Genomic DNA, 22,119 nt, shown 5'->3' on the forward strand with positions numbered 1-22,119 from the left:
ATGTACATTTGCCTGAACAGGCCAGAAGTGTTAGATTTCCTGATCTGGAATTATAAGTAGTTATGAACTACCTGATGTGGGTGCTAGGAAAGAATTTAAGTCCTCTACAATGGTGTGTGCTTTCAACCACTGAGCCATCTCTCCAGCCCTAGTCTTGAGAGGTTTTTATCTGACTTTGCTATCTGGGTAGTGCTGGCCGCAGAGAGCATGTTAGGCAGTATGCCCCATTCTGAGACACAGAAGAAAAGAAAATCAAACCCAGCCTCTCTCACAACACACAGTGCTTCTGTGAGCCCTTGCTATGTGGAGGATTTCACCCACACCCCAAGCAAGCCGTCACTTCTGCAGCAGTCATCAGCAGAGTTCTGAATCAGCTCGACTCTGACACTGTCTACTCAGAAACAGTCAGATCCACCAGCTGAGGGCTCAGTCCCAAAGACCGTCCCACTTCTCGTGCAAATGCCAAATTCTAGTCTGTTATCTGAGTTTCTGACTGATCAGCTATAAAACAAATATTGGCTCGTTTTCTGCTGCTATATCAAATCACCTGAAGCTAGGCATTTAACAATGAAAAGAGATTTAGCTCAACTGTGGAGGTTCAAAGGCATGGTGACAGCTTCTGCTCAAGTCTCATGAAGTCCTCCTGGTACCTTTGGACTCAACTTGGGGATTTGGGAGAACACAGTTGAGCCATAGTGTTTCTTCAGCTGTCGTTTTTTGCTTTTTGTTATTGTTTTCTAGGTTTTGTTTTTGTTTGGAGTGGGGTGTTTGGTTTCGACTTATGCCATACTAGCAAAACATACATGTAACATGGTAGACATAGCCTACTAAGAGCTCGTTGTCTGAGCCCAGAAACACCCAAGGGCCAGTGTCATTCATCAAAGCTGGAAGAGCCATCCAGCAGTGACCAACCTGAGGCAAGGGCAGCCTACACACCGGTCCTCTGACCTATCCAGCCCACATGTCCAGGCACATCCTCTGCCTTAGGGGAAAGTCATCCCACCTCTTTCCTCACGACCACTGTCTGAAAGGGTTTACCCTTCGCTGTTCCCCCATCCCTTTTCTCAGGGAGGGAAGGGATCTACCAGCACTCTAGCCTGCCATTCAGAGCCAAGTCTACCATGTGTCAGTGGGCCTTGCTTGTATTGCCCTATTGTGTGCTAAAGTCTTACCAGGACCCCAAAACTCCACAAAGTAAGGCTTTGAGAAGATAAGAAATGCTGCCCTGAGGCCCAGACTATAACCAGCATTTGCAGAATCCTGCATCCCAGCTCTTTCTGGGCTTTGATTATTTATTTTGGGGTGCTGGAAATAGAGCCTTATGCATGCTTGGTAAGTTCTCCACCACTGAGCCACATCCCTAGCCCTCACATTGCTTTCTGAAGAGAAATCTCAAAATTGAGTACAGACTGGCTCTGAAGGGCCTGCAGCCTAGCCCAAGATACATTGTCATTCTTGTCCCTGTGTGGTAGGAATGCTGGTCAGTAAGCACTAAAACATTTTTTTCAGATTCTCCCCTGCCATGTTCCCCAAACCCTGGAAATTCTGAGCATTAGTCAGATCCCTTTCTGAAAAGCACCTCAGTTACACCGATCTGAGCCAACAGAAGATAAGAAAACTGTAGGTGGTCCCCAAATGCTGGAGTTCTCTCCGACCTGCTGCTTGGTTCCCAGTCGGTCAGTGGAGCAATGCTTTCTGCTCACGGCACTGAAGACTGACAAGGACTCTGTGGACATAGCTCTATGGCCTCTAGCTATTGTTTGCATGGCCGGGGTGCAAACATAGGTGAGTCATCCGAAAGATGTGAAGGGAGGACTTACTGACACAGAGCCTTCTCAGGGCCTCGCACTTCTGGGCTGTAAGCAAGGGAAATGTTCATGAGGTAGTACTCAGGAAGGAGGGAGCCAGTCTGGAGTACCCACCATGATGGCCTAGACCCAGAAGGGAAAGAAAAGAACTATGGTTTTCATATTCTTCCCAGTAGTATCTCAAGAGCAGAGACCAGAACAGAAAACAAGGAAAGACAAGAAAGGCGGTGAGTTTGAGTGCTGTTCCCACAGGAAGAGCCTCTGAGGGAGCGCTGTCCTCCGACACGGCATGCTGCCACGCCCTGAAAGGATGCTGTGTGAAGCCAGGGTAACAACATTCAGAGGCTGCCAACAGGACGCTCCAGAGGCCAGGCGGGCTGGCACGCAAGCCATGATGTTGGCTACAGCGGAACAACCCTGGGTCCGGGCCTGACGCAGGCAACGGCAGGTGCTTGATCATCCTGTGATTACTGTATATTCCAGAAGCCACTGGAGAGACGAAGAAAAAGAAAAAAGGAAACAAGGAGAAAAGAACAGAAGGCTCTGAAGGACCACCTTGGATATGGCTCTTCCCCTCTGGGCCTTCATTTCCTCAGGATGTTGGACCTGTCTCCCCGACTGGGTACATGATGGAATTCACAAAAGAGCCTAATTGCTGGAAGAACGGGGCCACAAAGGGAAGGTGGTGGGAGATATCTAAAGGGCACAAGAGCAAGTGAGGCTAGCCTTGGACACGCTTACCAAGTAACAGAGTCCAACTTACAAAGTTCTCTTACTCTGTCCCTGCTCCTGAGAGAATAGTTTGAACTACCAACACTCATATGCCTCCACAGTCAAATATGTGGCTGAGTCTACCTATTGTAGCAGGACAACCAACACGCTGAACACCAGTGAGGGGCTGGGCCTGGCTGCACAGGAGATAAAGCTCAGGGAATATATATGGGACAGAGACATTGGAGACTCATATTCAACACTCATTACACTCACAGTCACACATACGCACTCACAGGCTCATATGTTCTCTCTCTCTTACACACACACACACACACACACACACACACACACACACACACGAGGCAGATGTAGACACACATACAATCAGCCAGTTATTTTTCTGAGACAGAACAAATGTCACTGCCCTTCCTCTCCCCACATCCTAAGAACAGGCGCTCATGTTCCTTTCAGTCCTAAGACTACCAAAGCATGGTGGCCACACTCCCAGCTTGTAGTGAGGAAGGACAGCTGATGTGTTTAAGGGGCGACCAGACATCACCCATGAATGAAGCAGTGCCAGAGTGTTAGAGGTGGCCTGGGGCAGCAGGGACTGGCGTCGCAGGGCTGAGCACTGTGGTTAAGACTTCCAGGGCTGAGCTGCTGATGTGAAGGTGAAAACACAGCTCTGAGTGTCCATATTCACATCTCCTGGGAAACTGCAAGTAGTGTGGAGAGCATTAAGTGTGAGCATGTGAACATCTGGAAGCCAGTGACCAACGTTCAAGGCTTGATAGGGTACCTCTGCAGCAGCAGAGGCTGTGTCACCCATGGACGATGGGCACTGGGAGGAGCTCCCTCCTATTGAAAGGGCTATGGGGAGATGAGTTCACCAGGTCCAAGAAGAACCAGCAGGAAGAAGCCACCAAGGAAGGCCCATGGAGAAGGGACTCTGCTATGGACCAGGCTCACTGTGAGTCTGAGGACTGACTGGGCTGGTGAGATACATTCCACAGACTTGTGTTTGGGAACCATGGCCTAGACTTGTAGAAAGAGCCTCCTGAAACTGGTCTGGCCAAGGACTTATGGGTATTAACAAAACAGTCACTTTCAAATTCACCCTGCTTGGGTTGGAAAGATGGCTCAGCAGTCAAGAGCACTGTCTGCTCTTCCAGAGGACCTGAGTTCAATTCCCAGCAACCATGTGGTGGCTTTCAACCATCTTTAATGGAATCTGATTCCCTCTTCTGCTGTGTATGAAAACAGTGTTCATATAGATGAAATAAATAAATATCTTTTTAAAAAAGACAAATTCACCCTGCGGAGACACTCAAGTGTCTGATGTTTACACTGAAAACCACAGCGATCCCTGGGCTCACCACAGAGTAGATGAAAACAGCTGCTTAGATCCTTGACTTTTGGGCTCACAATGACTCCAGTTTCCACTCATTTGCTCATTCGCTGAGCACGTGGCCGGCACTAGATAGTAAGTGTCAGGCTGCCACCTAAGCAAGCCTGAAGAACTCGCCCACCAGGGGGTTTCAGGGTCGCTGTGTGTCAAGACACAGGTAAGACTGTATTCACAGAAAACCCTGAGTTCCACCATCAGTCAATGTGCCTCTGGGTTCAGGGCCGATTGGGTACCGCAGGAATTGTGCGTGAAGTGTTTGTGGTACTAAGTCCGAGCAGACCCCAGAGCTTCTGAGGTCAGAGAAGTGTGGCCACAGGCCAACATGTGTGCTCCCCTCCAGGTACTTCTCTGGTCGGCCAATAAGGTGTTTGAAGAGCTGACAGACATTGAAAGGCAGTTCCACAAGGCCTTCTACACTGTCCGGGCCTATCTAAACTGTGACCGGTACTCGGTGGGCCTCCTGGACATGACCAAAGAGAAGGTAAGGTCTCAAACTCTCAAGAGCCTCCTCCCCAGCATGACCCAGCTCACAGGCTGACTGCTCCCTTCTCTTTTCTCTTCCCAGGAATTCTTTGATGTGTGGCCTGTGCTGATGGGAGAAGCCCAGCCGTATTCAGGCCCACGGACACCCGATGGCCGGGTAAGCCAAGCTGATGGGTGGCAGCCACCCCCCAATCTCGCTACACTGGATCTAATTCCATGAAGAGGAGGAGGAAATAGTGGAGCCTCAAGCACCTATCTGTCCTCATTGGCCTGCACTGCCCCAGTGAAGGCGGGTTCTCTAGATCTGCTTTAGTTTGCCAGAGCTCCTGTAAATATTGTGACACGCTTGCACATGAATTCTACTGTATGTGCAGAGTATGGGCCCCGTTGGTATGAAGTTAAATGGACATACACAACACACACGTGTGCACATGCATGCACACACGAATACATGATTACACGGCTGCTGTAAATGTATCATGTGTGGATGTGCATCTTGTGCCTGGGTATGTCTGGGCGGGAGCTGTTCTCGTTTTCTTTAAACAAAGACTCCCCCAAGAACTTGAGCAGGGACCCCTGCACTGACATGTTTTGTTTCTCAGGAAATTGTCTTCTACAAAGTCATTGATTATATCCTCCATGGCAAAGAGGACATCAAAGTCATTCCGTAAGTGCTGGGGTAGGACAGGTGTCTTACCCCAGAATAGGCCACCCCTAAACCCAATCTCTGGAGTGGCCATCTCTGGGTCCTCTATGTAGAGCCAGCAGGGACAGTGAGGTGGAGCATGGGCAGATGAACAGGGAGGTGAGCAGCCTGAGGCACTTAGCTATCTGAAGCGGATATCTAGAGTCAGGTGAGCTGAGGCCCTATCAGCAGCAACTCCACCATCTCAGCCTTGGCAGGTGAAGCCTCCAGAGGATGAGACCACCATCACACCCCTAAGAGAAGTCTAGTACAGAGATTTGGCCTAGAGGGACAATGGTCCTCTGTTTATGTGGCCAGTGACCTCATGAACCTATAAGCCTGTCAGCATCCCAAACAGGCTCCAAGCAGGGAGCAGAATTCAGGTATCAAACTGAACAGCAGGTAGCCAACCCTGAGTCTCCAGAGGCCAGCTGAAGTCAGGAGCCTCAGTAGATAGAGCCTGCAAGGAGTTCCAACATGGCAGAATAGAAGGAACCTCACCCTGGCCTCCTCCAGTCCTCTTCAGCTTCCTAGCCCCTTCCCACCTGAGCTCAGAGAAGGGATTAAAGTGAACTCAGAAACTGTTTCATCTAACAATCCAAGTATCTATTCCTCTAACATATGTTCTTTTCCCACAGCACACCCCCGGCTGACCACTGGGCCCTGGCCAGTGGTCTTCCAACCTATGTAGCAGAAAGCGGCTTTGTAAGTGCGCCTCTTCAGGCCTTGGCCTGTGCTTGCTGCTGCAATGCCTGCTGGCCTGCTGCCTCCTGTTAGCCCTTCCTGCTGGCTGCTGCTCACCTTGCCCAGTTAGACGCACCCTCTTTTATAGGCCAGGCTAAGTAGGCTAGAGCTTGTGCTGTGTGTCCACGTGCTCAGAGTGAAGTTGCGTCTCATCCTTTCCAGATCTGTAACATCATGAATGCTTCAGCTGATGAAATGTTCAAGTTTCAGGTAATCCGCCTACTCACTGATAGAAACCACATGTTGCTAGAAAAGAGGATATTTTGTTTCAGAAATGATAGGCTGAATTAGGTTTTTCCACTTAAGGAACAACTTTGTGGGGCTAAAAGTGTTTTCTATGAAAGTGTAAAATCTGAGTTAAGATCTCCATGATAAAAAACAAAACAAAAACAAGAACAAACAAACAAACAAAAAAACAGGGCGGTAGCATGTACCTGCACTCCAAGTACTAGGTCGGGTGATGAGAAGCAGGCAAGACAAGATGATTCTGGGGGCTTAGTGGCTAGCTAATCTAACCAATCCGTGAGCTCCTGTTTTACTATCTCAGAAAATAAAATGGCAAGCAATAGAGGAAAACACGGAGCATGGACCTCTGCATGCACACGCGGCCATACCTGTGTGTCTATGTTATAAATACATAAAACAGCTTCACCCACACCTGTAATCCCAGCACTCAGAAGGCTAAGGCAGAAGGATTGCTACGAGTTATCCCAAGGCCAACCTGGGCTAAAGAGTGAGATTCTGTCTCAAAAAGCAGAGGAAAACTAAAAGCCCCAGTGACTGAGAAACCGTGTAAGATCCATGTGCCTGTGCTTTTTTCTACAGCTGAGCTGGTGTTATGTGGGCTCAGTTAGACTCAGGTGATCTTGTCTAGTCTCAGCTGACCTTATCTCATCTCAGCTGATCTTGGCTAGCTTCTCTGGGCTAAGTGGATCCTGTCAGATGATCAGGCTGGTCTTGGTTATCTTCTCTGGGTTCATCTGGGTTAAGTTGGTCTTCACTGTGTTCAGCAGAGGTCAGATAATCTGTGGGCTCAGTCAATTTTGGCAGGATTCAGCGGAACTTTATTTTCTATCTCTTGATTACACCTGTCTAGCTGAACCTTTCTGGGCTGGAGTAGGAGTGTTTAGAGGGTCTCTGCTCACTTGTCTTCTTCAGGTGTTTGGACAAACATGCCTCGGGCCACATAGTGCTTTCTTGAAAGAGGTCATGTGAGCAGGAACATCACTAACAGTCTCATGCAGGAGCTGGCCAAAAAAGTATTATCCGTATTTCATATTGGAAAACAGAATGAGCCAACTACATAGTGTTCAAAGTCCAGCATAAGATGGAAATGTGGGTCTATCTGTTGAGCAGTTAGTAAGTGCTTAAGAGCAAGGCTTCTCAGTACTTCTGGAAGCATTCCTGGGGACTAGAGGGCTTACACACCCAGGAAGCCAATAGCCTCCTTCAGCCCAGAAAATTATGACACGGATCCCATGACCATAAACTTTACAGACAAGTGAGAGTGAAGAGATTGCATTCAAGCTATCAGCATGGCTTGAGGACAGAAAAAATGAGGTCTGCCCTGCTCCCAGGCACCAAGCCCTCAGCAGCCTTTCTCTGCTCCCCATAGGAGGGGCCCCTGGACGATTCTGGGTGGATGATCAAGAATGTTCTCTCCATGCCCATTGTCAACAAGAAGGAGGAGATTGTGGGCGTGGCAACCTTCTACAACAGGAAAGACGGGAAGCCCTTCGACGATCAGGATGAGGTTCTCATGGAGGTAAAAACCCTGTGACCTCTGTGGACAAGGGGGGTTCATCCATCCTGGTGAGCATTGTCCCTCCACACACAGCTGAACAAGGGTAGTTCCTAAAGTTCTAGCTCTGGGGCCTCATTGAGAGCCGTGGGTGGAGCACATAGTTAGCACTCACGGGAGCGCATGGCCAACGGACTTACAGCGCTGCCTCCCTTCAGTCCCTGACACAGTTCCTGGGATGGTCAGTGCTCAACACAGACACTTACGACAAGATGAACAAGCTGGAGAACCGTAAGGACATCGCCCAGGACATGGTTCTGTACCATGTGAGATGCGACAAAGACGAAATCCAGACGATCTTGGTACTGTACCTGGCATGCTATGGGGCCCCTGTGTCTAGGGGAGGCAGGGAGCTCGGTGATAAGGACCTATCCCTGGGGCCCAATGGCTAGGTCTAACCCTGATGCTACACACTGTACAGCCCAGACACTGTCCCTGTGCCTCATTCTCAGCAGTGAGCATGTGTACTAGAGCCTTCCATCTCACTAGTCCATCTAGAATCCAGGTGTGTCACTAAGGACAGCACAGGGAAAGGAAGGAAAGTCGGGGTCAGCAGGAACTTACCACCTGTGTCTGGAATGGACAATGTCTGAGCACAGGGAAACCGCTGCCCTTCAATGATCAGGATCCCTGTGTCCAACACATTTGTTGATGGCACGCCATCATTCTATTACATTCAGAGTAGAAAATGATGTTGTCATTGTCACGTGGGTAAAGGTGATACCACCACTGACACACTTATGGGTGGGCATGGCACTGCTATTCTGTACACTGGTGTGAAGGTTAATAGTCCCTCAGTCACAGTCACAGGGTGAAGATGGTGCTATCATCCTGTCCCGGCGGGGGGGGGGGGGGGCAATGAAGTCGCCGTGTTACATTTGTGGAATGCACGTGTTGCTGTCACTCTCCCACTCCTGGGGTGAGGGTGAGGTTTTCAGCCTACCACTCGGGTGTAGGCGATGCTGCTGCTCTGTCACATAGGCGGAAGTGACACCATCACTCAGTCCCGCAGCTCACCTGCTGCTCTCTCCTAGCCAACACGGGAGCGCCTGGGGAAAGAGCCCGCTGACTGCGAGGAGGATGAGCTGGGGAAAATCCTGGTGAGAATCTGCTTCCAGTGGACACAAGCTGCTCTCATGAGCGGCAGAGAGAGCCCGGGCACACACAGCACTCTCTCATGTGTAGGCATGTCAACGCTCTCCAGCAGTACTGGAGAGCAGTACTGGTCACGGTACTGGCTCCACGAGTGTCCAGCTGGAGTTTCCTCGCTCTCTGCCCTGCTGAGTGTCTCTGCCTGCTTTCCTGTCTCCTCTGTGTTTCCCAGAACTACCCATGTTTACCTTCTGCAGGGACAACTTGGGCCAAGTGTCCACCTGTGCTGCAGTCCCTAGTTTAGATGTTTCTATATTCGGGTGATGTCCATTCTTCTGTGTGTACTTGAGTGTGCCTAATGTATGTGTAGGCATGCGTGTAGACACATGTTTGTGTGTCTCCCAAAGAAACCCCAACATCAACTTGAGAGTTATGGGACACCTACCTTTTTCTGTCACCTGTGGGATTTTTCAGAATCACCAGAGCTGTTCGTCCTACTGAACAGTTTTGGAGTTTATTAGCATCAATGAGTTCTAAACAACACTGGCTTTGAGTGTTGCAAGTGTGTACATCTGTGCCTCTGCATCCATATGGGTAGTCTGAATCCATGTGTGTGCCTCTGTAACTTTTTGTGCATACATCTTTATGGTTTGTTTTTCAACATCACTGCTACAAAGCCAGGCAAGCATCTCACTGTCAGGTCACCTGGTGGGAGGAAACAGTCGGATAAGATAGGTTGGGACAATATGAGTGACCTAGCTATAAATTTGAGTAAGTAGAAGGCAGACATCACCAGAGATTTCTAGGTGTATGTCTGGACAAGGGTCCAGAGAAAAGAAAGCTTAAGAACCAGTGGGGATGTAGTAGGCCTGCTTCCCTCAGCCCACAGTCTTTTACAGAAGGAAGAACTTCCAGGGCCTACCAAGTTTGGCATCTATGAGTTCCACTTCTCTGACCTGGAGTGTACTGAGCTGGAGCTAGTCAAATGTGGCATCCAGATGTACTATGAGCTGGGTGTGGTCTGCAAGTTCCAGATCCCCCAGGAGGTGAGAAGATATGGTTGGAGGGTCCAGAATAAGAGGAGATGGAGGGGTGGTTAAGGGTTGCATATCCCCTAAGAGGGTTACGTATCCCCCAAAGATGGGGGAGGGTGCTCCTGAGTTCCACAGAGAATGTTGATGACAAACACATGTATCACAGAACCAGTGAAGTACACTCGGTAAATAGACTTAAAATAAGTGAAGGGTGGATGAATGGATGGGTGGGTGGGTGGGTGGATAGATAGATAGATGAATGGGTGGCTGGATGGGTGGATGGATGGATGGGTGGGTGGATGGGTGGGTGGATGGGTGGATGGATAGGTGGGTGGGTGGATGGATGGATAGACGGGTGAATGGATGGGTGGATGGGGTGGATGGGTAGATGGGTAGATGGATGGGTGGGTAGGTGCATGGATGGGTGGGTGGGTGGATGGATAGACGGGTGGATGGATGGATGGATGGATGGATGGATGGATGGATGGATGGATGGAAAGTCTGTTACTAAGTATTCCAAACAACATTTTTATTAGGACATCATAGAGAAATAGGGAGCTTGTCATAGGATCCTGAGGAAATTTCAACAGTTGCTTTCCAGAATAGAAAACACTTAGCATTTTTTTAGGTTTGCCTACAGGAGCCTCTCAGGGCACACCAATGGGAGGAAGGGAAGAGCTCAGAGCCCTGCCACTCTGCTCTCCCCATGGGTTTATCACTCTGCCCTGCATCTTCCTCCATACCTGTGTCTGCACAGCCTGCATGAATAATGAATAATCTCTCATACTCCTCAGAAAGCAGGAGCGACAGGCTGGTGTTCCTAAGGAAAACAGAACAGAAAAAAAATTAAAAACAGTAAATGAATAAAAATATTTGACCCTAAATATCATGATGGAAGTAGTAAAGGGCTCCCTTAGCCTGCATTCTATTACCTGAAGAAAATGTCCAGGTGTCCCCCCTTTCTGCTCGCAGGCCACATATCTTACCCAGTCAAACATTCAGGCCTAAAACGGATGGGGTTTTTTTTGGTTGTTTGTTTGGTTGGTTGGTTGGTTTTTGTTTTTTGTTTTTCTCGGGATTCTCAAAATATCTCATATCCCAGCGATCCTCTTCCCATTGTGGCTCTGGACCATGGGAATAGTCATCAAATTTTCAATGGTGGGAGCTGTTCTTAGCTCTACTGTGTGAGAGCTCTTCCCAATGGGAAGAGGCCAATGGGAACAAGGAGCAAGGGCTCTGAGGCCAACAAGACAGAAGTAGGGAAATGGCCATGACAAGTTCTGCTGCAGGCAGCATGAGAGACTGGGGTTGGACCCTCATGTGGTGTTGTCTAGACTCGTGTGGCCTCCAGAGCCCACATGTCCTCCACTCCCCCAGGTCCTGGTGCGGTTCCTATTCTCTGTCAGCAAAGCCTATCGAAGAATCACCTACCACAACTGGCGCCATGGCTTCAATGTAGCCCAGACCATGTTTACGCTACTCATGGTATGTATAGAAATGGGACAGGGCAAGGTGACCCACAGGGCTGGGCCAAAGACCACAGCTCACTTCCTTCCGGCTCAAAAGTGCCCATTGTGCTTTCCCAGTCCCAGCACTGGGTGGAGGAGACTAGCAGGGGCAAAAAGATAGGTTTGGGCCAGCCCCGCCTCCCCTTTAACCCCTGCCCTCTGGAGCCAGAACACTGGGCCAGAGGCAGGCCCCAGGACTGGACCTATCTCCACAGACAGGCAAACTGAAGAGCTATTACACAGACCTGGAGTCCTTCGCCATGGTGACAGCTGGCCTGTGCCACGACATCGACCATCGCGGCACCAACAACCTGTACCAGATGAAGTAGGCTGTGGGGAGGGCAGGCCTGGGGAGGGCATGGTAAACCATAAATCATGTGCCCTTAGGGTCCGCGGTCTGCCAATCAGTACTGAGATGGGACACCTTGAAGGCATAGGCCAGATGGGCCAGAAAGCTCATTCTACTGCTTTCTAACATTTTGGTGTGTTTTCTTTTTAAATAAAATTCACAACAGATCCCAGAACCCTCTAGCCAAGTTACATGGCTCCTCAATTCTGGAAAGGCACCACCTGGAATTTGGGAAGTTTCTGTTGGCAGAGGAGGTTTGTTCCTGATTTGATGCTGGTTCTCCTCTGGGCGGTGGCAGACAAACAGCAGGCACTGGGCAGTATGGCTGGAGTATCCCATCTGTAGATGCTCCCACACGGGGAGGGGGGAGGTCGGGGGCACTGCTTTCAGGACGGCAGTAGCCAGGAATAGCCACTAGAGGGTACAACAGATCGCGGAAATGGGCAAAGACACCAACTGCTGGTCCCCACAGAGCCTGAACATCTACCAGAACCTGAACCGGCGGCAGCACGAGCATGTGATTCACCTCATGGACATCGCCATCATCGCCACTGACCTGGCCCTCTACTTCAAGTAAGAGTGCGCCAGAGGCAGGAGGTGTGGGCAGGGCCTCATGCAAAGATCGCTGTGACCAGTCTGTCACTGACTCCTCCCCTTCTTCTTGGGACCAGGAAGAGAACAATGTTCCAGAAGATCGTGGATGAGTCCAAGAACTATGAAGATAAGAAGAGCTGGATTGAGTACCTCTCCCTAGAGACAACTCGGAAGGAGATTGTCATGTAAGGAGATGGCCCACTGTTGGCCAGTCCCTGCCCACCTCCATAACCCCAGGGACAGGAGACTCCAGAACAAGAGTAGTTCTCTAGAGACTGAATGAAGGCACTCTCTCAGTCTGTCCTGAGATCCATGGGCATCAGCGCGGAATTCAGACAGCCTTCCTTAGAGCCCGGCATTATCACTTGCTTCTCCTTCACTTCTCCTTCTTCACCTGCAAGATGGGTAACTCAGGACCAGCACCTTCCCTAGGACTGTCTCCCAGAACTACTGAGAAAACGTGTTCACTCTCTGCTCAGAAGAACACATAGTCAGCTCTGTCTGTCCACAGGGCCATGATGATGACAGCATGTGACCTGTCTGCTATCACCAAGCCTTGGGAAGTCCAGAGCAAGGTCAGGACTGATGGCCGTCTGACCCCAGAGTACCCCTTTACAGGCCACCCTGGTTTTGCACCTTGAGAACTACAGGGAGATGGTGTTAATTTTTGAAGTAATGCCTGGGTACAGCAGTGAAAGGCACCATATGAACACTACCTGCAGAGCCTCACGTGGGGGGGGGGGCTGCTGCTCCTCAACATAGAGCCCCCTCTAACCTCTGTGTGTGCTCAGGTCGCACTTCTGGTGGCTGCTGAGTTCTGGGAACAAGGAGACTTGGAGAGGACTGTCTTGGATCAACAACCCATTGTGAGTGTTGCTCCCAGAGTCTTCCATCCTGACATATGGTCAGAGCGCTTGGTAGTGTTCCAGGCCTCAGGGACTTTAGGTCCTAGAGTCTTAATCTTGATTTGTGGGGTCCTTCAGCATGACTGTGGGGAATTTGGCATCTTGTAGAAGTTATGAAAAATCTCAAGATGCAGGTTGTAGCACACAAGCAAGAGCACCTAGGGTCTGCGCTGGCGCGGAGAGCATTTACTAGGCAGGGCAGTTCAGGGAGGGCAACTCTGAGAAGGGCAGCCCTAGGGGACGGGGGGAGAAGTAGAGGTAGTAGTCCCTGGCAAGATAGACAATGAGGCAGTCATGGTTAGGGGCAGGACCCACTGCCAACCAGGGATGGGATCTACCTCCATAGGAACTGGGACCCACAGAGGGTTGTTTTGACCACTTACTTCCGAGCCAGCTCTAGCTAATGTAAAGAACTGTTTGGAGCAGGTCTTAGACAAGGTACAGACTCAGCAAGTAAGAGGCCTTTGCCAGATAGCAGGCTCCTAGGGAGAGGCAGCGCCATGTCATCTGCCTTTGTTTCTTTCACAAGCCCATGATGGACCGGAACAAAGCAGCTGAGCTCCCCAAGCTGCAAGTTGGCTTCATCGACTTTGTGTGTACTTTCGTGTACAAGGTGCGCAGCAGAAGTGTTCTGTGTTGCCTGGGGTGGGCTGGCCAAGAATGAGTAGGGGGTGGGCAGACCCAGCAGGGGCCTTATAGAGACATCTGGGTGGTCTCCACCCTTATCCAATAGGGTAGATAGGGAGACCAGCACAACACCCATCTCAACCTGCCCAGCCAATGGTTTGTCCCAAAATTGATGGCTGTCCCTCAGAAGCACCAAGTATGTTCCCACTAGCTTGGCACTGCCAAGTCTTTGAGTTCTGGTATTTGATCATAGGACATGAGACAGGAACTTGGAGACTCACAACATAGGCCTGACTGCAGTGTCCTCACGTGATGTACACGACACCCAGGCCCCACAGCACTCTGGCGCACCCAGTGGTAACAGACACCCACACTGTCTTCCTCCACACAGTAACATCACCTGAAGGCAGCTGTAGGGCCTGCAGCTTCCAAACCTCCTGCAGGTGACATTCTCTGCTCTTCTTTCAGGATGCGCATGCTGCTAGTACTGTATCATAAATTCATCCAAGAGCTCCCTCTCATTCCTATCCTGACCTCCTCCTTAGAGGTTTTCTGGAAAGGGAACATCTTAGTGATTCTCTCCCATGGTGATCAACTAAAGCTGATACTGCCTGGGGCCAGCCCCAAGTGTATATAATAGGCTAAGGGTAGGAAATCAAGCTCACGCTGGGCCTGTGCTGTGTTGCAGAGCCACAGATCGTGTGATCTAGGGGTCAGTCTTTGCAGCCCAGTGACCAGTGCTAAGAGTGGTCATCTTACAAGCACAGTGCTGGGGGGTGGGAGGGGGAAGGGTGGCTTCACTTCACTGTCCCTGTGGCTTTTAAAATAAAATATGCTAGATATCAGAATCCTATAGCCAAAATATAGCTCCTTGATTCTCGAGCATCCGCAGGCCGGTGAGTCTGGTGGTAGGGAAACTGCAGGCCTTGAAGAGCTGCCATCTGAGTCCTTCAGGGGCTGTGGAGCAGCGAGTGACTTCTCAGTTCCTTCTAGGAATTTTCTCGGTTTCATGAAGAGATCCTGCCCATGTTTGACCGACTGCAAAATAACAGAAAGGAGTGGAAAGCTCTAGCTGATGAGTATGAGGCCAAAGTCAAGGCCCTGGAGGAAGAAAAGAAGAAGGAAGAAGACAGAATAGCAGCCAAGAAAGGTCTGGGCTGATCAGAGGACCAGGATGAGCTCATAGTTAACCCCTAAGTCAATGCTGTAATATGGTAGAGAACCACCATGCAATCAGAAAGGCAGCTAACTGAGACAGCCTGACAGCTGAGGCTGAGAGTCCCATCCATCTACCCTGTCCCTCATGGGGCATGGCTGTAGACCACAGACTGGACTGAAATGCTCTCACTGAAACATTTGCTAAGATATTCCTATACAGGGGAAGTAAGCTTACTGAATTATTAGGCCTTTTGATCCACTAAGTAGTAGTTCTTACCAGGTGTGATAGCACATGCCTGAAATCACCACCTCACCCCTCCCCCACCCCGCCAACTATCCTCAGAAGCAAGAGAAAACCTGAACCACAACAAAAAGGCAAAAGCAAAATTAGCAAGCTAAGCAAGAGTTAAGTTGGCATAGCTTACCCTGTATCTCCAGATCAGAAGCCATCTTATCTTTTCCAGGGTTTGTTTACCATTTGTTTACCCTGGACCTGGGGTTTCCAGGGCCACTGTGAGACCACATTGAATAAGACAGCTTCTGGGTCATGGGAGGTCAGGGCTAAAGCTAATCAGGGCATAGTGACCGCAGAGGCTCAAGCACTAAGCAAGGCTGAGCATAATCAGCTTAGGTTGGCCACAGACCTAGTTCAGCCCCTGCAGGGAGAACCTACAGGAGCTGATAGAAGACACTGGGTATAGATGGCAGCACAAGCCACCACTCACAGTCTATCTTCTCTTGCAGTGGGCACAGAAATTTGCAATGGTGGTCCAGCACCCAAGTCATCAACCTGCTGTATCCTGTAAACCCTATCTAGTGGCTTCCGGTACCTCCTGCCACTCACCACTGGACATGGACTCTGCCTATAGCAGTTTGGTATAAGACATTAGAAACAGAAAAAAAAAAAAAAAATGATCAAACCTAACTTTGGATATTCTGAAATTTTAAAGGTGTTTTTACAAATTAAAGCCAACTATGAATAAGTTAACTGGTGTATTCATCTGGTTTGATAAAGTGCCCACAGAGATCTTTATAAAGGATCTATGAATTGTACCTGGAATCAGAGCTCTACCCTTGTACATAGGTATTCAGTCCCATCTGCTTTAGTTTAAACATGTGGCAGAAAGTCAGAAGAGACAATAACTTGCCAGTTTTACACAAGCTGGCATCATCTGGGGGCACACCATATCTGACGCACTGAGAAATTCTGCGGGGTCAAGGCTGTGAGCAGAGCCGAGATGAAATGGAAGCTGCCTGCATGGAAATAACCTGTACTGAATGCCTGGATGGGACCCTAACGAAGGAGGCGGCCAGCAGCTTTGTTCACGCTGTACAGAGCCTGGAAGGTAAAGCAGAGGAAGCGCAACGGGCCCTCCTAACACTAACCTTTGAAATGTGCACTGTCTGGCAGAGAACAAATTCATAGGAATCCCAGTGAATGTGTTCTCCTGACTGGAGGGGCCATTCCTGGGACGAGAATACATCCAGCAGTTTGCCTTTAGCATGAGGTGGTGGGAGCACATTTAACCCTCAGATCCCAAACAGTGGGATACAACTTACGGGGAGTGGCAGGAAAAAGCTTCTCACTCAGTCTCTAAAACCAAATATAAGGCCGCTTCTGTTACGTCTGTAGGTCACCTCACCTTAAAAAAAAATTTAAAAACGGCTCTAAACCTAGAAAATGTCAAGGGATAAAACTGAAGAAGCAGTAACACTTCTAGTTTGCAGGACTATTGAGACCAAGAGTAACTCAGGGGTAAAGGGCTTATTTGGTTTACATGTCTCCATCATGGTCTGTCACTAAGGAAAGTCAGGACAGAAACTCAAGCAGGAGCAGAAGCAGGAATCATATAAAAAAAAAAAATCTGCTTACTGGCTTGTTCTGCTTCCTTTGTTTGGTTAGGACAGGATTTCTCTGTGTAACACAGCCCTGGCTGTCCTGGATTTGTAGGACAGCCTGGCCTTGAACTCAGAGATCCACTGGCCTCTGCCTCCATGCTGGGAGTAAAGGCATGAGCTACCATGCCCAGTTCTCAGCTTGCTTTCTTAACAACCCAGGAACATCTGCCCAGGGGTTGAACCAGCCAGAGTGTGCTGGACACTCCGTTAACCATCAACTAAAAAAATATCCTTCAGATATGCCCACAAGCCAATCTGTTAGACAGTTCCTCAACTGAGGTTCCCTCTTCCCAGGTGATTAACTAGCCTACCATTGTCGGCATACAGGAACCCAGTTGTCCGATGAGGAGGGACAATCTACTTCAATAGCTCAGCTTTAGGTCACGTTCCAAGACCCAGAGAATTGTGAGTTGGAACAGAAAACCCATGCTATTATGACACCTACCTGTCCTCCTGTACAGGGCCTGAGCTGCTGACCAAAGCAGAAGCCACCAGAGCAGAGCCAAGCAAGCTGCAACCAGGAGTGAAGGCCACTGTTACGCTGGCACCCCAGGAGTCCCAACTTGGCCTTACCACTGCACCCTTCTGTATTCACATGCTGTTTTCAAACATTTCAATCATTCGAGATGCTGGGGGGAAAGCCTGCTAGTTCAGAAAGGCAGAGAAAGGACCCAGCTGTCCTCATGAGCGGACATCCCAGAAGGAATCCCTCTTTCTCAAACAACCCCCTTCGAACTGATGGTCCCTCTATTCTACTTCCTGTGCAGCTCTCTATCCATCCTCCTGACTTCTTCTTCTTCCTGTTCTTTTCCTAATAATCCTATGTTCACTTCCTATCAACTGGTTGCTTGCTCCAACTGTTGACAATGGTTGACTTTAATTCTGTTTACAATATTCAAGCAGAAAGCTCTTGGATTAAAGGAGTGTGCTAAGGCTGAGCCACACCATAACTCAAAACAGGTTTTTCTAGTAAATAACACAGTCTCGGGGTTCACACTGTGGTCAAATATCCCGCAACACTCACATCTTCTGAGCTTCACTCTGTATGTATCTTAGGTCATCATTAATTCCTCTGAACCCCCCCCCGCCCCCCCGCCGTCCCTATCTGAGGAAAAACCAGGACACAACCAGGGAACTGATACTTAGAGGCAAACAACCAAAGCAATAAAAAAAGGAAGCCAGAGCATTATAGAGCAAAGCTTTATTCATCCTCAGCGACGAGAGAAAGGCAAGCTCACCGGTGCATCACTTCAAGATGCTGTCATCTTCAGCTGAAAAGTGAGAAGAGACCGTGTCACACGTTATGCACACTCCAGGCCACATTACAAGGACTTGAGGATTTCAGTTTTAAACAATCCAGACTCTAAGAGAACCTAACTTCGTCACTAAAGCCATCCCTTGCATTCCCACTCCCCTTTCCATCTGAGTAGAATCTGCAGGAAGTAGAGAGTGGTCAAAGAGCAGTAGCCTCTCTGAAGGAAGTGCCATTTGCAGATGCCCCCAAAAAGAAGGGGCAACATGGCCTCCACACTTCGCTGGGCTCCACGGAGAACAGCACCAGCCACAAACGCAACGAGATGAGAGACAGCCGGTCGTCCACTAAGAGGCAGCTACTTCCAGAAAGCCCAGGGTAGGGTAAGGGCTAAATGCCATACCTTCCGCCCGTTCTCTCTCAATGCGTTTCAGCTCATCTAGTCGCTTCTTTTCCTCCGCTGCTATTCTCCTTTCCTCCTCTGCCCGAGGTTTCAGGTAACCTGGGGAGTGGAAGCAATTAGCTTCTTCCCTAAAAATTCTTCTCCGTGAAAAAGCTGATTCCAGAACCTCCGGGTAGCTGCTTCCATCCCCCGCCCCCACCCCGCCCCCTGTGGGCCTAGCATCATCTCCCTCCCGAGGAGCTGCAGGCCCAAGCGGTCCTACAAAGCCAGGTATCTCTCACCCGCAATCCCAAACTCCCGGCTCCCAAACTCACTGTAGCGCTTGGCGCCGTAGGCCATGCCGAGGATCAGGGCGGAGTATCGGCCGAACTGCAGAACCAAACGGCAAAGCAGAAGGTTCACTAAGCGGGGACCGGGGGATGGCAGGGGTCGGAGATAGATGAGGATGGGTAGAAGGGGAGGACGGGAGTTGGGGGTGCACGGGTCGCCAGGGCAAGGACTGCTTCGAGACCACAGCGGTAACCTCGAGGTGGGCAATGCTAATCCGGGGCAGTGGAGAGGGGGCATGCTGGGGCTCCGAGCAAGGCGCAGCGACCGTGAGGCCGACTCACCTTGATGAGCGGAGAGACCTGAACAGGGGGCACCATCTTGTCCGTGACCTTCGCGCCGGAAGATCAACCGAGGCGGAAGACAGCGAGAGCACAGGACGCCTCCTGAAGCTGGGGAAGCGCATGCGCCGTGCTGAAGACGCGCCCCCTGGTGGGCGGAGGATAACAGCGTGTTCCTTCTGGTCAACACTGTCCGGTGAGAGGTGTCTGGGCTGCGTGTGTGGTTCAGAAGGGTGGTGATGTGGGGTCTCGGTCACTTTGGCACAGGCGTGTAGTGAACACCAGCCCTAGAATTCGTCGCCCACCTGTTCTGGACTGGAGCAGGCAAACAGTCCATCTCTTGGAGCAGACGAGCAGACCCAGGCGGCCGTTGGGTGTGGGGATAGGAGTACAGATCTTGGATTGGCCCTACCTTCCTACGGGGTCGACAACCTTCGAGGCTTTTCCCGCAACGCATTTATCTTCTGGCCCGCGTTTTCTCGCCCCAGAGCTCATAACTTCCACCTCAGGAGGTTTGGGGACTTACAAGTGATGGTCGTCCAAATGGGGCCAACCCCTGTGTCTCCTGCCCATACTCTCGGGACCCCAAGTCCAGAACCCTAGTTACCCCTTCTGCGTGGGGACGGACCATGGAGCACCCAGACTGCCAAACTGTCTTTCTGCAGGCCCTGTCCCCAGAGTGGGTATCTCTCTAGCGGCCCTGTCCCCGGAATGGGTGTCTCTCTAGCAGCCCTGTCTGCCCACACCAGCAGGTCTCAACCTGTGGGTCGTGCTCCCTTTGGCAAACCTCTGTTTCTAAATGTGTTTATATTATGACTTACAGCAGTAGCAAAATTACAATTATAAAGCAGCAATAAAAATAACTTTATAGTTTGGGGTCACATAAGGAACTGTATTAAGGTCCACTGCATTAGGAAGGTTGAGAATTACTGGCCTAGACAGAAATTGTCCAGGGTTGGGGCAAGCAGCAGATAAGGTGATTAATAGCCATGTCCACTGTCGGCATGCCACCTTTGTGCAAGTCAGGCATGGTAAGGTTGTCACCCATCGGCTGGCTTTGCCCCCATGCCCAGTTAGTGACTTGAAATCTCCCTACGGCTGTCTGTGAGCCAGCCCCCTCAGGTTTTCATCGCACCAGGGCTTGGACAGGTGCACAGTCCATAGGGACGCGGTGTCTTTACGTGACTCTTCAGTGAGTACATACTTGTAAAGAGAACATAGCTAAGACTATAAAGTGGATAAAATGCAGCAGGGAAAACTACAGAGCTCACAAAGGTGCTCAGCTATCCTGGGAAGTTCGAAGAGGAGCCCCTGGCCGAGGGCCTGGAACTGCCTGCATTTGGTCTGGAGTCCAAGCCCTGGGCTCCTCTGTGAGAATCCTCGAAAGTTCCCTAAATGTGGAATAGAAATGCCCAGACCATATGCCACAGGTGCAGCATACTCTTTTCTTGCCTTTGATAAGTCTGATCTTCAGTTTCCCAACCCCATCCCTACCTGAGCCTGGGTAAGAGAGGCAGATTCTGCCCTCCTTCCAACTCATTGCTCTCCGAGGAAGCTGCAAAGTCATGCTGACCTCCAAGGCACCCAGTAAGTTTCCTCACCCCTCATGGCCATCTGCACCCTGAGCCCCTCCCTTTTTTGCTCTTGCTAACCTTTGGTGACCAAACAGGTTTCCCTCACCAGATCTTAAACTCCTCAGCAGCTTAAGCTACAAAATTGAAAGTGTCTCTGGGACTCCAGAGGACTATGGGTTGAGGGCTGGGTACACAGAAGCTACATGGAAGAGTGGAGGCAGAGGAGGCATACAGTGTACAAGCATACACGGGAATGGCCTGGCATCTGCTTTGGCTCAGGGCCATTTGTGGGGCAACAGAAGTGGTTGAGGTTCCACATAGCTCAGAACACCACTGGGAAGACTCTGAACCTGTTGGGGACAGCTGTGTGCAGAATCTAAACGTGCCCCATGTCAGGCTATCTTTAGTGCTGTGCTCAGGCTCAGCACTAAACCTCCCTGGGCTCTCATAGTCCTTTCACATTCAGAGATTACTACCCAACTAAGCCCAACTGAGGCCCTTTACTCTCAGTGATAATTCCCACATCTGGACAAACACACCTCTGGTAATTCCCCTTGTGGTCTGAGGTAACGTCTCTAACTGAGGCTACGACCTTGGGGGACAGGACCTCTGATGGTGCGCACTATAGAAGATGTCGTGGTTTAGGAATGTCCCAGCAGCCGGGCGTGTGGTGCACACCTCTGGTCCCAGCACTCAGGGAGGCAGAGGCAGGTGGATCTCTGTGGGTTTGAGGCCAGCCTGGTCTACAGAGTGAGTCCAGGACAGCCAAGGCAACACAGAGAAACCTTGTCTTGAACTTCATCGCCCCCACCCCCGAAAAAAAAAAAAAAAAGAAATGTACCAGGGTAGTAGGTACAAGGGCCAGCAGTAGTGTCAGGATAGGTCCCTCCCACCACCGCCATTTAATCAGGAAATAAAATTAGTCCCTTGAAAAGTTTGATACAGAGCTGGAGGGATGGCTCAGAGGTTAAGAACGCTGGCTGTTCTTCCAAAGGTCCTGACTTCAATTCCCAGAAACCACATGCTGGCTCACAACCATCTATAGTGAGATCTGGTGCACTCTTCTGGTGTGCAGGCAGAATGCTGTATAAATAATAAATATATCTTTTAAAAGAAAGAAAATCTTGATACACACAGAGCAAAACATAAATTCTTGCCAGGCTTTAATCCCAGCACTCAGGAGGCAGAGGCAGGTAAATCTGTGAGTTTAAGGCCAGCCTGGTCTACAAGATGAGTTCCAGGTCAGCCAGGGATATACAGAGAAACCCTGTCTCCAAAACAAAACAGCACCCCCCCCCCACACACACACACACAAATTCTTTCTTGGGCTATACAGCATTCACAGCACCTCTACTGGTCTTGAAAAGATAGTGCTCTATCCTCAGCACCTATGGTTTCTGCTACTCTGGCAGAGGTAAGCCACCTAGAGGACAAAGACCCCCAGCCTTTGGCCAGTAAGGTGGCGCAGGCCTT

The 22,119-nt window shown here is 50.1% G+C and overlaps 2 protein-coding genes across 3 annotated transcripts in view; one reads left to right on the forward strand and one right to left on the reverse strand.

The window, feature by feature from the left end:
- Pde6b (phosphodiesterase 6B) overlaps positions 1–15,878 on the forward strand; it is a 38,771-nt gene extending 22,893 nt beyond the window's left edge. Inside the window, exons 4-22 of one of the 2 annotated variants that reach the window (XM_055611596.1) lie at positions 4,271–4,411; positions 4,496–4,570; positions 5,016–5,080; positions 5,737–5,803; positions 6,005–6,052; positions 7,458–7,607; positions 7,802–7,945; positions 8,678–8,743; positions 9,635–9,781; positions 11,147–11,254; positions 11,493–11,602; positions 11,793–11,880; positions 12,099–12,199; positions 12,298–12,405; positions 12,732–12,795; positions 13,012–13,086; positions 13,655–13,738; positions 14,746–14,902; positions 15,655–15,777. In XM_055611596.1, the coding sequence (XP_055467571.1) occupies positions 4,271–4,411; positions 4,496–4,570; positions 5,016–5,080; positions 5,737–5,803; positions 6,005–6,052; positions 7,458–7,607; positions 7,802–7,945; positions 8,678–8,743; positions 9,635–9,781; positions 11,147–11,254; positions 11,493–11,602; positions 11,793–11,880; positions 12,099–12,199; positions 12,298–12,405; positions 12,732–12,795; positions 13,012–13,086; positions 13,655–13,738; positions 14,746–14,902; positions 15,655–15,716 (1,860 nt within the window). In that variant the 3' untranslated portion in view covers positions 15,717–15,777. Of the gene's footprint in view, positions 1–4,270; positions 4,412–4,495; positions 4,571–5,015; positions 5,081–5,736; positions 5,804–6,004; positions 6,053–7,457; positions 7,608–7,801; positions 7,946–8,677; positions 8,744–9,634; positions 9,782–11,146; positions 11,255–11,492; positions 11,603–11,792; positions 11,881–12,098; positions 12,200–12,297; positions 12,406–12,731; positions 12,796–13,011; positions 13,087–13,654; positions 13,739–14,745; positions 14,903–15,654 lie in introns of both variants that reach the window. The other variant, XM_055611597.1, reaches the window with a different exon arrangement.
- A 2,117-nt stretch (positions 15,879–17,995) lies between these two features.
- Positions 17,996–19,175, reverse strand: Atp5me (ATP synthase membrane subunit e). The gene is made up of 4 exons (XM_055611698.1): positions 19,076–19,175; positions 18,779–18,833; positions 18,465–18,563; positions 17,996–18,080 (listed from the first exon to the last, which is right to left on the reverse strand). Exons 1-4 carry the CDS (start codon positions 19,109–19,111, stop codon positions 18,055–18,057), a joined length of 216 nt encoding a protein of 71 aa, XP_055467673.1. The 5' UTR covers positions 19,112–19,175; the 3' UTR covers positions 17,996–18,054.
- Positions 19,176–22,119: the final 2,944 nt, after the last annotated feature.

Source organism: Psammomys obesus, unplaced genomic scaffold (assembly GCF_907164565.1).
Source record: "Psammomys obesus unplaced genomic scaffold, mPsaObe1.curated_primary_1811, whole genome shotgun sequence".
Classification (NCBI taxonomy): Eukaryota; Metazoa; Chordata; class Mammalia; order Rodentia; family Muridae; genus Psammomys; species Psammomys obesus.

Excerpts from the sequence above, each read along its gene's own strand:
- Atp5me (XM_055611698.1), bottom strand. The coding sequence starts at position 19,111 with ATGGTGCCCCCTGTTCAGGTCTCTCCGCTCATCAAG. Across the intron at positions 18,564-18,778 it reads CTACGGCGCCAAGCGCTACA|GTTACCTGAAACCTCGGGCA; the intron begins GTGAGTTTGGGA and ends TCCACTCCCCAG. Across the intron at positions 18,081-18,464 it reads TGAGAGAGAACGGGCGGAAG|CTGAAGATGACAGCATCTTG; the intron begins GTATGGCATTTA and ends CTCACTTTTCAG.